Raw genomic sequence first — 17,251 nt, 5'->3', positions numbered from 1 at the left:
TAAACCAGCGCGGAGATGGAGATGATAGAAGTGGACGACTGCTTGTGATTGTGTGTAAGGACTGACTTCCTTCTCTCAATGACCAATCTTTCGCCCTGCTGTCCACTCAACCACAGTTCAGTGTTCACTTTGCCATCTTTCTTTCTGTTGGTGTTCAAATCTCGCACAAGTGGCTCACGCAACTAAAAAAACTTCTCGAAAGTTTCTTTTCTTTGAACATGTTTTAAGTGTTTCCTGTAAAAGATCAGTTATTCTATCACCACCATAAACCACTCGGTATGATCGAAGTGTTTGTTATAGTGCTGAAAATAAATATAAAGACGTTTAAATTTGACCTTTATTACCTAAAAGAAAACTACTGTAACATAAAACAATTAACCCCCAAAAGGTACATCCGGTTCTTTCAAATGTAATCCGCGAAAGTCGACATTATAATCGTATCACTTCCTTTCAACGCCCATGGGAAGTATGAACCGTCAAATAATATTAATGGCATAGCATTCTTCACTAAGTAAAAATCATGCAGTCCTTATGAAACTATTTTCTACTAAAAAAATGTGGTTAGGAATTCATCGCACGATTAATCAACATTTCACTTCACCATGCACATTTCCACCAATGACACTGCAAATACCTCAGTCGCTATGACTCATTAAACACAGTTCTCATACAGGGCTTCTGCTAAGGCTAAATTCTTTGGGGTCCCAGGGACCCCTTCTTCAGATTTTTAAGGGGTCCCTGTTCTTCGCCCGAATTTGAATGGGACCCCATTGACGAAAATTGAAGGGGTCCAGGACGACACAACATCAGTATGTTCCTGTATGTAACATCTCACTACCGCTCATCACGCCGCCTGTCGAGGCACAATGTCGTGGAAAGCCAGCACCAGACGACCCCAGAAAGCCTTTCTCGCGTCGTCTTCCTCGCCCCACGCCAGGTAAGTCGTCGTCTTAAACATGGCGGAGATGGCGTCAGTCATGTCACGACCGCTAATGGGCGCCAGCAGCGTCAGCACTATGACGTCATCGCGTTCCATGACGTAGTTTTGACAGAACACCAGTTCAAACTGACACCAGCGGCTCCTGGCGAAGTGCGGCGACAACACAAAGAGGACACGCTTGGACGCGTGCACACAGGTGCTGATGTTGTCGATGATGTTGCCGCCGACAGGGAAGTCTCGCTGGTGGATGCACAGCCTCAGCCCGTGTCTGACGGTTAAAAAGAAGGGAAAATATGAGTTAGATGTTTGTTGATAAGTTATGCTAGTCACGACTACAACACAGAGCTCAAACTTTAACAGATAAGTATTACATGGTAACAGTCATGTGTATTATGATTCCGAGATTAGAATAGCTCTCTCGCTGTGGTCGTAATAAAGAAATAGCTCTGTGCTTGCTTTGGATTAACTTCAGTGAAAGATGTTATTATACATCAATTCTCGACATCGAGGCTTAGAATGAACCAAAACAAGCTATGAGGTACTTCGGCAACGTACTTTACTAGTCATTGAGATATTCACGATCCTCTGACCTTTAAGTGTCTTATATTATGTTCGTGGCAATCTTTTAGTATTTTAAGAATGTTTCATTGATCATTCTCCTAGATTTTAAGAAAGAATCATTTGCAGAAAGATGTCGGAAAAACTATAACGAGAAACGGTAATAACCTACCTTCCTTTCATTGCGGTATATGTTTCAGTCTTACACAGTCCACTTACCTCCCTTCGAGTGTCGGTATGAGTTCCTGTCTCACCCAGTCCACGTCCTCGTTGGCGTACGACACGAACACATCATACTCGTACTCGCGCTCAGGTTGTTGTCGTCGTCGTTGCGGGTTTCCTCGAAAAGCCTCGTACAGCGCCAGGCGAATGTGCCAGCGGTACTTGTACAGCACCAGGAAGGTCAGCATGAACAACACCAGCACTGCCGCCAGAACTGCCGTCAACAGACTGGTGGACTGACTCAACAGACACGATTGATCGCTCAGAAAAAAATCAGATAAGTAAACGGAGGAGTGGACAGGTGGTAGAAAGACCTTGCCTTGTGATCCAGAAACTGATATTTCTGTGTTTGTTGAGACTAAGGGCTGCTGGTGAAATACCTTCTGGAAATGTCGTGAGCTGGGCTGCGATTTGGGCTTAGGAAACTCAGACAACTGTTTGCTGTACTTGCCGGCCTCACGGATATCAGCCATGACAGCTGTTGTTCCCACTTGTTTACTGCTGCTGGATGAGAAAGGAGCGCACACATAACCTGTCGGAAAGTTTATAAACTTTTCACTTTCGTCCATCAGCCAGGATCGGAACCACCTCAAGCTGCACGTGCACGCGTACGGATTGCCGCTCAGGTCCAGTAGGCGAAGACGTTGGCGAGTGTTGACACTGAAGGTTGTCTCCCTTATCTCTGACAGACGATTGTCGTCAACACGAAGGATCGTCAAGTTGACAAGATGGTCAAAGACGCCGTCTGGAAGATCTTCGATGGCGTTTGAATACAAATTCAGCACCTTAACATGAGACAGACCTTTGAATGTATCAGATGTGATAGTTTTGATCTTTAAATAACCCAGGTAGACCGTAGTAAGCATGGGGATACGTTGAAAAAGGTTTTGAAATTTTGTGTCGTTGACTTTAGAAAAATCATTGTAATTCAGCAGAAGGAAGGAAAGTTTTGGGCACTGATCAAACATTTGTGCACTGATTGAATTACTAGAAAAATCAATCTCGCTACTTGACATGTACACAGTTTCCAGGGAGTTGCTTGCGAAAGCCTGAGGTTGGATTTCTTTAAGTCGTAAGCCTGACAAGATAAGTACTCGAAGCTTTCGAAGGCTCAAGAAACCACCCGTACTTAAAAAGCGCAACTGGTTTCGTTCAAGGTCTAAATGTTCTACGTTTGGCAGACAGACATCCCGGTCTAGGCTATAAATTTTGTTATTCTTTAGACTGAGATAGCGCAGCATTGGATAAAGCGACTCGTTTGTATTGGAACATGTCTGTATGAAGTTATCTTTAATGTTATTACTGCTGAGGAGAAGGATATTGAGCGACGGCAAACTGTCTACTACAATACTCTGTACCTTATTGTTACCCACGTCCAAAAAAAAGAGCTTCTTGAGCGGTTTGAAAACACTCATATTGAAAACTCGCAAATTGATTCCACTAATAACCAAGTCTCTCAAGTGTGGTAATGAAAACTCCAAGAATATGTTGTCAGGAATGTAGGTAAGATTGTAGTTCTTGGACATCCACAGCTGAACTAACGAAGATACATTCAGAACTGGTCGCACAGAGTAGAAATCTAGATTGTTGTTATCAAGAGTTATATTAGTCAGATTTCGTAAACCGCGTAAGGCATGCTGGTCGATGGAGTAAAGTCCGTTGCCAGTCAGATTTATAGAGGAAAGCTGGGTCACGTTACTAAAGAAGTCTGAAGGCAGGTGGGTCAGATTGTTGAAAGCAAAGTTCAGGTTTTTTATAATCGGAGGCAACACTGGCACAAACTGTAAACGTCCGGCATTATGTGAACAATCCGCCATGTCGTGTAAACACCAACACATTCCTTGATAACAGTCTTTTCCGGGCTTTGGCACATTTTCGGCGAGACCATGGCTGACTACAAGCTGTTCTGTAAGAAGTAAAAGAAGTATTGTAAAACTACTATATTCGTAGAACCTCATTTTGATGTGTGAGGAGTCAATCAGACATTTTTAATGAAAAACTTTCCTTCTCGCTCAGTAATCAGTAGTTTTTTTGTTTTGTTTTTTTTTGTTGTTTTTTTTTTGTTTTTTTTTTTTTTTTTTCACAAAACACAAAATGTACACACAACTAAAGAGCAAGACTGATCCTCGAAGAAACGAACTCAACAGTTGGATGGTTCATCTCAACGATCTTTGTCAAGAACATTCGATGTGGAAAGGTTCATTCTCTTTCGTTCGTCAACCAGATTTTCTTCTGTAAACCGTTTCCTTGGGTGAATTGAAATGTAGTAAAAACTGAATTGTGTTTGGTAACACAGCCAAACCAGTCCAGCATGTGTCCCTTTACTGTTGTCAGAGTAGGTAGATGGCGAATACAGCGTGCAGTGTGATCTGTATCCGTACTCTGGTCTTTTAATAAAAGAGAAACAAAAAACATTTAAGCAATTGCTGACAGCCAAAGTACTATTACAAAATAGAAGAGTCGTTTAAAGTCTATGAAACTAAACAGAAGTTATGGTACACACCTGCGAAGATTGTCTTTTCATCTACAGAAACCTGCCAGACCACAAAGTTTACTGCATTCTGTCAGTCAATGTACATACTACAAGCAAACACATCCGAGTGTCATCAGTGCATCAAGATAATGTAGACATAAAGCTTCCATAACAGAAAAGTGCGCCAGGAACCTACCACTTGAAACTACTTGATTTCAATCAAAGATTGTTTTCACACACACACACACACATTCACTTTTACAGATGTGGTCCCGAAGTTCATCACGGCCCGACAATTCCGAAAGATCACAAGCCTCTGGTTGATACCTGAACATACTTTCTCCTCCACAGCACACATGCATTTTTCTTAAATATTCTGCAGTTTACACAAGTCATCCACCGACCAAACCTGGGAAAAGCAACTTTTGTTGACGAGCAGTCAGGACACAAAGCAATAACCGATGAGGACAGACTATTCAGCCAACTTCAAATGACACAGATCGACACTCTCCCCAATAACCCTTCACTCCCAGAGATATAGTGGAAACACGATGTTAAACATGGACATAAAGGGAAATGCTATAAAAATAACATATCTAAATCAGATGCAAATAGAAGTAAAATTCATACAATGAGAAGTCCCAATGTGTGGTTAGTGTGCTCCACTTTAAAACGAAAGGTCGCGGGTTTGAAGTTCACCGGGACTCCATCACTCCGGGCGGAGACTAACAATAAAGCTAGTGAGAGGGTACGGGTAGAAACACTGTCCTCCAGAAACAATTGGTCATTACTGTTCTTCTGGAACAGCAAATAGTAACAGAGAAACGGGATTATAACAAATATATCAAGAGTAACTGCGTTTAAAAAGAGAATAGACTAAAAGAATTTAAGAAGAAAAAAAGTTTTGTCGGCTTGCATCACACACACACACACTCATAACCAAACCATCTCTCCCATTTCTTTAAACAAAACCTGATGTAATTACTACACTATATTGACTACCACATAACAGTTACTTCGCAACTTTTTGTGTTTTCTTTAATAAGTGAAATCACAAGCGATTTCCGGGGATAAACCAGGGTGGAGATGGAGCTGATAGAAGTGAGCGACTGTTTGTGATTGTAAGGACTTTCTTCCTTCTCTCAATGACGAATCTTCCGCCCTGTTGTCAGCTCAACCACAGCTCAGTGTTCACTGTGCCATCTTTCTTTCTGTTGGTGTTCAAATCTCGCACAAGTGGTTCATACACCTCAAAAAACTTCTGGAAAATTTATTTTCTTTGAACATGTTTTAAGTGTTTCCTGTAAAAGACCAGTTATTCTATCACCGCCATAAACAACTCGGTATGATCGAAGTGAAAGGAATGTTTGTTGTAGTGCTAAAACTAATTATGAAAGACTTTTAAATTTGACCATTACTACTTAGAAGAAAACTAAGGTAGCACGAAAAAATTAATCCCCAAAAGTTCGTCCGGTTCTTAGAAATATAATCTCGCGAAAGTCGACGTTATAATCGTATCACTTCCTTTCAACGCCCATGGGAAGTATCGCCGTCTTAACCGTCAAATAATATTGCTGGCAGAACATTTTTTACCCAGGAAAAAGCATGTAGTCGTCATGAAACTCTTTATTTTAAATGAAAACTGTGGCTACGAATTCATCACATGATTAAGAGACATATCACTTCACCATGCACCAATGACACTGCAAAGACCTCAGTCGCCATTACTTTGTAAACACAGTTCTCATATACATATATACACATAAAAACATAAAAAGAAATAAGCAAACTTTATAGTAAGCACATTTTAGTCACACACCTATATTTTACGGTTAAATTCCGGTTATAAGAAGCCGAGATTTAAATAACTAACGGCTATCAAACCTTTTGTCCTAGGTGAAACAAGTACAAAATAAGCTCAAAGAATACAAAAATTTTTAAAGTGTAAAACCAGGTTCTAGCAAAAAGTATTTAGCAAATACTAAGACAGCAATGGGAACGCCTGGCATAATGTGTAATACAAGACAAGACACAAGCTCAGTATGTTCCTGATTATTTACATCTCACTAGCGCTCATCACGCCACCTGTCGAGGCACAATGTCGTGGAAAGCCAGCACCAGACGACCCCAGAAAGCCTTTCTCGCGTCGTCTTCCTCGCCCCACGCCAGGTAAGTCGTCGTCTTAAACATGGCGGAGATGGCGTCAGTCATGTCACGACCGCTAATGGGCGCCAGCAGCGTCAGCACTATGACGTCATCGCGTTCCATGACGTAGTTTTGACAGAACACCAGTTCAAACTGACACCAGCGGCTCCTGGCAAAGTGCGGCGACAACACAAAGAGGACACGCTTGGACGAGTGCACACAGGTGCTGATGTTGTCGATGATGTTGCCGCCGACAGGGAAGTCTCGCTGGTGGATGCACAGCCTCAGCCCGTGTCTGACGGTTACAGAGAAATGATAGACACACAAACTATGTTTGACGATTTATAAAAAACACATTACTACTCACAACTACAACTCTAGGCATAGGCATTAATGGACGAAAACAGCATAGCAACAATCGTGTGTAATAATAATAATAATTCAAAATTTGTAAAGCGCATACTCACACTCCTACGGAGCATGCTCTTAGCGCTGAAGAACAAGAACGAAAAATGGACAGCATACGAGACAGGAAAACAAACAAATAACATGTGACCTGTCAATCAACAACCATACTAAACGAAGAATAAAATCAAATAAAGAAAACACAAGAGAGGTCTTTACAAAAGAATCAAAGAAACAGAACACTAATAAAAACATATCTCCTATCCAGTTAATTTTTCACTGAGTCCACTAAACCATCATTTTAACATAGTATGAGTCTAACGTTTAACTCAGTTCACTTACCTCCCTTCCAGTGTCGGTATGAGTTCCTGTCTCACCCAGTCCACGTCCTCGTTGGCGTACGACACGAACACATCATACTCGTACTCGCGCTCAGGTTGTTGCTGTCGTTGCGGGTTTCCTCGAAAAGCTTCGTACAGCGCCAGGCGAATGTGCCAGCGGTACTTGTACAGCATCAGGAAGGTCAGCATGAACACCACCAGCACTGCCGCCAGAACTGCCGTCAACAGACTGGTGGACTGACTCAACAGACACGCTTGATCGCTCAAAATGAAGTCCGACAAGTAAACTTCACCATACGCAGTTGGCAACGAGACATAACCCTCTAAATTCCGACGAACGAAATAATTTGAATCAGATAAAAGGAAATCACTCTGGTGGCTGTTTGATAACTCTTGGAAAGAGCTTGAACCAAGCAGCCCTTGCAATCTACCAAAGTCGTTGCTGTTCAATTTAAGATTATCATCTGACTCCCCAACGTATCTCGTGACGTTCCTCTGAGTTTTTCCAACTTGTTCACTGCTGCTAGACGAGACAGTAGCGCACACGTAACCTTTCGGAAAGTTTATAAACTTTTGTCTTTCGTGCATCACCCAGGATCGGAACCACCTCAAGCTGCACGTGCAGGCGTAGGGATTGCCGCTCAGGTCCAGTTGGCGAAGACGTTGGCGAGTGCTGGCACCGAAGGTTGTCTTCCTTATCTCTGATAATTGATTGTCGTCGAGACGAAGGATCGTCAAGTTGACGAGATGGTCGAAGACGCCGTCTGGAAGATCTTTGATGGGGTTTGAATACAAATTCAACTCCTTAACATGGGACAGACCTTTAAATGTAGAATTAGTGACATTTTCTATCTTGTTATAACCCAAGTACACTATCCTTAGTATGGGATTATCTTGAAAAAGTTCTTGAAATTTTGTGTCTGTGACGTTGGCAAAATTGTTGTGATCAAGCTGAAGGAGGACAAGTCTTGGGCATCCTGCGAACATCTTCGAGCTGATGGTGTCGTGGGAAAAGTAAATGTTGTTATCAGACATATACAAGATCTCCAGCGAGGGGTTTGTGAAAGTCCCAGGGTCAATACCAGCAATAAACTTATGCATTCTGACCAGCTTCAGAAGGTGAAGCTTAGGAAATTTTGCAACATTCCTTCATGCAGATAGATTAGTTTGTTGTACTCAAGGTATAAAATGTTCAAGTTTGGTAGACAAACTGACTTGTCTATGCTGGAAATACCATTATCTCTTAGGCTCAGATAACCTAACTTTGGAAAGAACGATGTGTTATTGTCAGAACATGTTGTGATGAAATCACCTTCAATCCGATTAGCGTTGAGAATAAGAAATCGTAGGGTCGGCAAAGTGTCCGGATAAAGTGTGTGAATCCTGCTGTTACCCACGTCCAGGTAGGTCAGGTTCTTCAGAGGTTTGAAATCGCTGAGATATAAAACTCCCAAGTTACTTCCAGCAAGAACCAACTGTTGCAGGTTTGGCAACGGAAATTCAATAAATATGTTTTCAGGAATGAAAGTAATGTTTCGGATATTACGCATCTGTAACTGAATCAAGGTAGACACATTGAAAACAGGTCGAAGAGAATTAAAATCTAGGAAATTGCTGTCCAGAGTTATGTTTGTTAGATTATCTAAACCTCTGAAGGCATGTTGGTCAACTGAAACCAGTCCGTTGCCAGTGAGGTCGACAAAAGAAAGCTGAGTTACGTTACTGAAGAAGTCTGAAGAGATATGGGGTAGATTGTTGAAGGAAAAATTGAGACTTGTGATGATCGGAGGTAACACCGGCACAAACTGTAAATGTCTGCCATTACCTGAACAATCCGCCATGTCTTGTAAGCACCAACACATCCCTTCATAACAATCTTTTCCAGGCTTTGACACATTTTTGACAACATGCTTGCTAACAACAAGCTGTTTCGTAAGAAATAAAAGAAGTATTATAAAACCTACATATCTGTGTAACAGATTCATCATTTCCATTCTTTGGGAGTTGCTTTTAAACAAACAGTTTTTTTCTGACACCCTTATGTCAAAAAATCACTTAAGGAATCATCTCACTGTGTAAACAATTTGAACATTCGTTTGTTCATCAACAAGATCTTCTTTCGAACTCGATTGAATTAAAGAAGTCCAAACGTGAGTCCTACCTGGTCACAATCAAACCAGTCCAGCTTTAGTCGCTTTGACTTTGTCAGAATTGAGTGGATTTTGAGGATCAGTCTGAGCCTGGAATGTTACTATGATCCCTACTCAGATCTTAATAAGGAAGAAACACATCAAACAATAGCTCAAAGCCAAAGTACTTTTAGAAATAGAATCGTTCAGAAACTTCAAATGAACGCTTAGTACACGCCTGTGAACGTTCATCAACAGTAGCCTGTCCTCGCAGATTCTCCACACCGCATAGTTCACTGCATCCTGTACTTTCCATGAACATTATGCAAACAAACACATCACACAGCACTTGAAAAGTGTGATCCAAGCTCATGTAGACACAATGCCAAGCAGTCCTATACAATGTGGTTACTTTTGAAAGTCTTGCACAATAGGAAAGCATGAGGCAGAACAAGGGAGAAAGTAAGCCAGTCAGGAAACCACTCCTTTAACCTTTGCTTCCTCTTCATTCAGCGTGACTAGAATTCAGAAATAGAATAAAGATGTGGTTATTTCTTATTAGGCGTTGGCCTCGTCTGTCTTTTTTCTCTTTATTTGCTGAACATAGCAGAGACAGCGCTAGATGGTCAACTGATCTTTCGGGCTTATAAAAGACGGAGTATGTGGATTACGAATGCAGTCTACGGAGCAGCAATGGACGAAGAAAACACATCTGATTAAATGTTCTATGGATGTACATGGTGTTCGTGAGTGTAGCACTCACATCTTGTAGGCATAAAAGAATTTATTGCAAATTCAGTAGACGGCCATCTTTAGTAAGAGTGGTTAGGAACAGCATTCAGTCTGTCCTCAGACGTGGTGAGCGTTTTCATTGCGACTGTTCCACCACTTGCTTTTCTTTTGATGGCCGTAAGAGGGTAAGTGATGCTAATTTTTACAAATGTATCATATCGAATTTTCGAGACCGAAAAACTATGTACCATGAAAGATGCTAATCAGATTTTACATTTATTTGTCCACTAAATGACTAACAATCAGACCGCCTTGCGAAATGTCTAATACAAGACACAAGCTCAGTATGTCTCTGTATGTAACATCTCACTAGCGCTTCTCACGCCACCTGTCGAGGCACAATGTCGTGGAAAGCCAGCACCAGACGACCCCAAAAAGCCTTTCTCGCGTCGTCTTCCTCGCCCCACGCCAGGTAAGTCGTCGTCTTAAACATGGCGGAGATGGCGTCAGTCATGTCACGACCGCTAATGGGCGCAGCAGCGTCAGCACCAGGACGTCATCGCGTTCCATGACGTAGTTTTTGACAGAACACCAGTTTCAAACTGACACCAGCGGCTCCTGGCGAAGTGCGGCGACAACACAAAGAGGACACGCTTGGACGCGTGCACACAGGTGCTGATGTTGTCGATGATGTTGCCGCCGACAGGGAAGTCTCGCTGGTGGATGCACAGCCTCAGCCCGTGCCTGACGGTTAAAGAGAGGAGAAACGAGAAGTTAGATATTTGTTGATAAGCTACTCACGACTACAACACAGAGCTCAAACTTTAACAGATGAGCATTACAGTGTAACAGTCATGTGTATTATGATTCCGAGTTTGCTTTGAAATGAAAGATATTATTGTACATCAATTCTCGACATCGAGGCTTAGAATGCACTGAAACAAGCTATGAGGTATTTCTGCAACGTACTTTGTTAGTCATAGAAGTGTTCATGATACTCTGACCTTTAAGTGTCTTATGTAATGGTCTTTATGTTCGTGGCAAACTTTTAGCATTTTAAGAATGTTTCATTGGTCATTCTCCGAGATTTTAGGAAAGAATCATTTGCAGAAAGATGTCGAAAAGCTATAACGAGAAACGGTAATAACCTACCTCCCTTTCATTGCGGTATGTGTTTCTCTCATACACAGTCCACTTACCTCCCTTCCAGTGTCGGTATGAGTTCCTGTCTCACCCAGTCCACGTCCTCGTTGGCGTACGAAACGAACACATCATACTCGTACTCGCGCTCAGGTTGTCGCTGTTGCTGTTGTTGTTGCTGTCGTTGCGGGTTTCCTCGAAAAGCCTCGTACAGCGCCAGGCGAATGTGCCAGCGGTACTTGTACAGCACCAGGAAGGTCAGCATGAACACCACCAGCACTGCCGCCAGAACTGCCGTCAACAGACTGGTGGACTGACTCAACAGACACGCTTGATCGTTAATCACGAAGTCCGACAAGTAAACAATGGAGGAACCCATTGGTGATAGGAAAATTTGGTTTTGTGATTCAGAAGCTAAAGGTTCTTCCTCTGGGTCAGTTAATATTTCGGGGTTCTGGTGCTGATGGTAAAATACCTTCTGGAAACGTCGTGAGATGGGTTGTCGGTTAGAAAAATCGGTCGACTTGCTGCTGTACTTGCTGGCCTCAAGGGCATCCGCCATGACAGCTGTTTTTCCGACTTGTTCACTGCTGCTGGATGAGAAAGATGCGCATATGTAACCTTTCGGAAATTTTGCAAACTTTTTTCTTTCGTCCATCAGCCAGCTTTTGAACCACTGCACTTTGCACGTGCACGCGTAGGGATTGATGCTCAAGTCCAGTAGATGAAGACGTTGGCGAGTGCTTACACTGAAAGTTGTCTCCCTTATCTCTGACAGACGATTGTGGTCAATACGAAGGATTTTCAACTTGCTTAGATGGTCGAAGACGCCATTTGGAAGGTCTTCGATGAAGTTTGAATACAAGTTTAGCTCCTCAACATTGGGCATACCTTTAAATGTATCAGATGTGATGGTTGAGATCTTTGAACTACCCATGTAGACTGTAGTCAGCTTGGTATTATTTTCAAAAAGTTCTTGAAACTTTGCATCTGGGACATTTGAAAAATCGTTGACATCCAGCTGAACGTATTTCATTCTTGGGCAACCATTAAACATTTTCGCACTGATAACATCGTGCTCAAATGAAATCCTGGTAGCTGACAAATAAACATTCTCCAGGGTGGAGCTTGCGAAAGCACCAGGTTCAATAGTATAGATAAGGGTGTGCATAGCGGTCAAACGCAGAAATTTTAGCTTTGGAAGTTTCGAGAAACTTTTTGTTTTCAAGACATGAAAATTGTTCGATCCAAGATTCAAATAAATTAATCTTGGAAGGCAAACAGGTGAGTTTATGCTAGTAATAGCATTATTCCTGAAGCTGAGATAATGTAGCTTCGGAAAATACGACACGTTTGTACCGGCACACGTGTGTATGAAGTCACCTGAAATAGAATTGCTTCTGAGAATGAGATAATTTAGCGATGGTAAAGTGTCTACCACTATACTCACTATCTCGCTATCAGACACATCCAGGTAAACAAGCTTCTTGAGCGGTTTGAAAACAGTCAGACGGAGAACTCCCAAAGTGCTTCCAGCAATAACAAGTTGGCGCAAGTGTGGTAGAGGAAACTCCAAGAAGATGTTGTCCGGAATGTAGGTAACATTGTAGTTGTCGCACATCTGCAAACGACCTAACGAAGATATGTTGAGAACTGGTCGCACGGAGTTGAAGTCTAGCGAGTTGTTGTCGAGAGTTATATCAGTCAGAGATCGCAAACCACGAAAGGCATGCTGGTCCATGGAAACCAGTCCATTGGCCGTCAGATTTATAGAGGAAAGCTGGGTCACGTTACTGAAGAAATCTGAAGGGAGGTGGGTTAGATTGTTGAAAGCAAAGTTAAGGCTTTTTATGATGGGAGGTAACACTGGAACAAACTGTAAACGTCCGCCATTACCGGAACAATCCGCCATGTCCTGTACACACCAGCACATCCTTTGGTAACAATCTTTTCTAGGCTTTGGTACATTTTCTGTGAGACCATGGCTGATTACAATCTGTTCCGTAAGAAATAAAAGAAGTATTTTAAACCTGCTATATTTGTAGAGCAAAGGCCTCATTTTCATGCGTGAGAGGTACTTTTTCAAGAAAATCGAAAAGCACTTCTGTAATTAGTGGCAAGGATCCTTCTTGAACAGTTTGAAATATATTTCGTCAGGGGGAAGCAGTTTGTCTATAGAAACGACACAGTTTTTGTGAGATTAAGTATCGAAACTCGAAACGCAGGGAGAAGAAAACAATTTTACTGATCCTCGAGGAAACGTTTATCAGATCGTCTGTGTCAAGGGGTTGCAAGGACATCCGACTTGTACAGGTCCACTGTTTGTCGTTCTTCAACCAGAGCTTCTTCTGTCGACTGTTGCCTCGTGTACATTCAAAGATAGTGAAAACTGAGTTGTATTTTGTCACACAACCAAACTAGTCCAGCGCGTGTCCCTATACTGTTGTCAGAGTAAGGGGATTTTTTCAAGACAACCTGGAATGTGATCTTGATCTGTACTCTGTTCTGTTGAGGAAAAACAAGAAACATCAAGCAATTGCTCACAGCCAAAGTACTTTTTTTAAAAAAAATAATAGCGTTGTTAAGAGCCTATAAAAGACAAAAGAACTTTAGGTTTACCTGTGAAGGTTGTCTATGAAGAGAAAACCGTCAGATTTGTCGGACCACAAAGTTTACTCCATCCTATACAGTCAATGTAACAAACACAGTACAGGTAGTGTGCATCAAGATAATGTAGATATAATGATCAGTGCTCGTATACAATGCAATTACTTTAATTGTTTTTCCCAACAGGAAATTGGAACGGAGGACAAGGAAGAAAATAAAGGAGACAGGAGACCATCACTTAAAACTTTTCTTCCTTTTAATGATGATGCAGATAATAAGTGACCAGGTTGATGGAAGACAGGTCTCTGCTGCGAGTGTGGAGTTATTATCGCCAAACCCGGGTCTTGGAGCAGTCACATCAAGGTGGGCGAAACCAACATCACCTTTGGGTCCTCCATCAGGAATCTGGGATTCATTGTCACTGCAGACATGACTCTTGCTAAACAAGTTACAGCTGTCTGTCAGTCTGTCAATTATGGTAGACAAGTTACATCTGTCTGTCTATTATGATAGACAAGTTACAGCTGTCTGTCAGTCTGTCTATTATGATAGACAAGTTACAGCTGTCTGTCAGTCTGTCTATTATGAGCTACGCAAGATCTGCGCCATCTGTCACATTCTGTCTAAATGCAATACCAACATCTTGTTTGTGGGTTTGTTTTATCCAGACTAGATTACTGCAACTCCTTGCTTGCTGGCTGCCCTGTATACCTTCTTCACAAACTCCAGAAAGTACAGAAGTCTGCTGCATGTCTGGTGCTTGGAGCTAGGAAACGGGACCCGGACACTCTCTTCTATTTTATTTTCTACAGTGCATTCAGTACAAACTGTCCTTGCTGTGTTTAAATTTCTTTGCTGACACCTGCCCAGACTACTTCTCTCAACTTCTATTCCATTATGTCCTAGCTAGACAACTCCACTCTTCGTCTGACGACCTTATCCTGATTACTCACCAAAACAAAAAAACATGGTCACATATCCAGCAAAACAATGGGATTCTCTCTCTATCCATATCCGCCATCTACCTACAATCAAATCCTTTAAACGTGCACTGAAGACACATCTCTTCCGTAAACATTACTCCAAACTACAGTCCACACAATGCTCGTCCTTTGTCACACCCTTCCTCCCTTTTCCGCTGATTGTTACTCCCCTGCTCGTCTTCCTTTTGCAAGATCATGATACTCTCAGTTCTTGTTACTTGGATCCTCTTTGCGTTTTCCGTATTTATCATTTATTCGTCATCATTTATATGATACTTGTTTGTTCTTCTGTCTCTCGTATATTGTCCATGTCTCTTTTTCGTGTTTAAGCGCTACGAGCATGCTCCTTACGAGTGTGAGTATGCGATATACAAATCTTGCGCTTGTTGTTATTATTATGTGTTTAGCGGAGGAGAAAAAATAAACCAAGGATGCATTAAGTTAGATCTTTTTGTCGGACAGAATGAGTGTTACACGAGTGTAATGAACGTAAAAGGATAAAACATTTAACATACAAGCAAACATGAAGCAGAATGTATACTTTACTTACAGAAAAGAAACAATGGTAAAGTTCCTGCAATGCAATACCACATAATGAGTAAGAGCAGTAAGAAAAAAGTTTTTAAAAGAAAAAAAAATAAAGAACAGGAAGTGTCAGACATTTATCAACAATTGTTTTTGTCAGCGCGTACACTCATTTCCCCCATTGCTGTTTGTTTACATCTTCTCACCATAGAGATATGTATTTATCTTTACATGCACGGTATTGTAAAATATATTGAAAACCTGGATCGAAAAAGTTACTTTGCAAAAATGTCACTGGAAATATATTAAACTAAAACATTAAACATGTAAATACACAAGATACTCGAATTCTTGAAGTACACTCGGAGATATTAAGATCTCGCTATTACATTAATATATGTATTATATCGGTAAGCATCCATGTATACATACCCTTTGTATGTCTCTAGTGTTAACTGTACTGCAGAAATAGTCACGAACTTACACCAAACAAATGTTTAAACGATATTACACATTCAAACGTGCTCTGATGATATGGAACACTCTACATCTCATGCTACTCGTTTAAAGATATGAAACCTTCACATCATTTGGAGTGGGTCCCCCGTAGGGTAGGGGGGTTAAACACTCGCTTATCACCACTGGAGTGAGACAGGTCCTGGGGATTTCGTCTCTGTATGTCCCACCTTTTCGCAGTGCCGGTCGTTGATAAGAGTTTTCTTTCCGGTTACACTGGTTTTACTTCATCCCTCTTCCCTCAGAGTGCGAAATTTAGGTTGAAGCACTTTACTGCCAAAACAACGACCATAATAAGCATCAATATAGTGATTTTACAAAATAATTTGTTCAAAGCACTTTTCAAACAAACAAAAAAAACTTACAAACAAACCTATTCTACATAAACTTACCAACATCTGTATATACATGTACTTATTCAGTAAACTTATTCACAAAGTAAATCCAATCATATTTAACGCCATCGCATTGTCTGGATATGAAAGGGTAAAGTCACTGATTTTGAAAAAAGTGGCAGTGGCTCAGTTGGGTATTGAACGATTTCAGTTTGCACTTAAAGGTGGTTAAAAAAACAGAGTAAGAATGTTGGCAGATAATTTGTTACAAGTGTATAGGGCTTGATCAGAAGCACGCCTTTGTCCATACATCTCTGTCTCAGTGGGTCAAGAAGCCTGATGGCGGAAGATGAACCTACAGCTGTGGGGTATAGATATGAGTTTTGAGTCACTCTAAAAGATTCTTGGGAATGTCAATATAGGAATACAACATTCCATTCTCGAGAGTTTAGAGTTTTGGTTGCCTCAGAGGTAAGATAATGACGGATGGAGCTAACCCTACGTAGTTAAAGGTCATGAATACTTCAGACATGAGAAACATGATAAAAGGTCAAGGTCCAAGCTGCAAACAGACAAAGAAATGGATGGGTTCTGTGTGGAAAGTGAGTACCGGGTTCATTCTTATCATCATTCAGAGGTAGTGTGTGTGTGTGTGCTTTCTTTGATAAGAGAAACTACAAACGACTTCCGGTGATAAACCAACAGCGGGATTCAAGAAGTGGGTAACTGTTTGTGATTGTAAGAACTGACTTCGTCTGTCTTCTCATCGAATTTTCCGCTTTTCTAGGATTTGAAGACGATTGAACGTTTACTTTTCAGTCTTTCTGCTAATCTCTCCCAATTGTTTACAACGCATGTAGTTCATACCATTAAAACACATCAAAAGTCTTTCATATTAAACACAAGTGTTGAGTGTTTGGATACGACCACAGTAATTCTATAACCAAAACTACGGTTCTTGATACAGTATATCTCGTGACAATCAAGACTCACCAATTTGTTATTATCATATTGCTTCCTTTCAGTACCCATGAAAAGTAATGTCAGGTGGATGGTTTTAAACAAAACTGCTTACAGATAACATCGGTTGTGAAAACATTTTGCACCAAGATACACACAAAGTTGATAGTTACAATTTTTTTTTAAGAATTTATGTACAAAAATTTCTCAAACCACTGTCGACATTTCGCCATCGCACCA

General features: G+C 41.2%; 2 protein-coding genes across 2 annotated transcripts; both read right to left on the bottom strand.

The window, feature by feature from the left end:
* Window positions 1-829: 829 nt before the first annotated feature.
* Window positions 830-3,537, bottom strand: LOC112558790 (toll-like receptor 5). The gene is made up of 2 exons (XM_025229451.1): window positions 1,718-3,537; window positions 830-1,208 (listed from the first exon to the last, which is right to left on the bottom strand). Exons 1-2 carry the CDS (start codon window positions 3,535-3,537, stop codon window positions 845-847), a joined length of 2,184 nt encoding a protein of 727 aa, XP_025085236.1. The 3' UTR covers window positions 830-844.
* Window positions 3,538-6,269: 2,732 nt separating this feature from the next.
* Window positions 6,270-12,997, bottom strand: LOC112558775. The gene is made up of 6 exons (XM_025229430.1): window positions 12,536-12,997; window positions 11,145-12,106; window positions 8,910-8,970; window positions 8,482-8,640; window positions 7,086-8,209; window positions 6,270-6,633 (listed from the first exon to the last, which is right to left on the bottom strand). The coding sequence occupies exons 1-6, from the start codon at window positions 12,995-12,997 to the stop codon at window positions 6,270-6,272; spliced, it is 3,132 nt and encodes a 1,043-aa protein (XP_025085215.1).
* Between the last annotated feature and the right edge of the window lie 4,254 nt (window positions 12,998-17,251).

This window comes from Pomacea canaliculata, linkage group LG3 (genome assembly GCF_003073045.1).
Source record: "Pomacea canaliculata isolate SZHN2017 linkage group LG3, ASM307304v1, whole genome shotgun sequence".
Classification (NCBI taxonomy): Eukaryota; Metazoa; Mollusca; class Gastropoda; order Architaenioglossa; family Ampullariidae; genus Pomacea; species Pomacea canaliculata.
The sequence above is the reverse complement of the archived record's forward strand: the minus strand, read 5'-3'. Positions and strand labels throughout refer to the sequence as shown.

Bases quoted from the DNA above. Each gene is read 5' to 3' on its own strand.
- LOC112558775 (XM_025229430.1), bottom strand. From the start codon at position 12,997: ATGGCGGATTGTTCCGGTAATGGCGGACGTTTACAGTTTGTTCCAGTG. The intron at 8,210-8,481 runs GTGGGTAACAGC...AAATTTCCTAAG, and splicing joins AGAACCTGACCTACCTGGAC to CTTCACCTTCTGAAGCTGGT. The intron at 6,634-7,085 runs GTAAGTGAACTG...TGTAACCGTCAG, and splicing joins ATACCGACACTGGAAGGGAG to ACACGGGCTGAGGCTGTGCA.
- LOC112558790 (XM_025229451.1), bottom strand. From the start codon at position 3,537: ATGGCGGATTGTTCACATAATGCCGGACGTTTACAGTTTGTGCCAGTG. The intron at 1,209-1,717 runs GTAAGTGGACTG...TTTAACCGTCAG, and splicing joins ATACCGACACTCGAAGGGAG to ACACGGGCTGAGGCTGTGCA.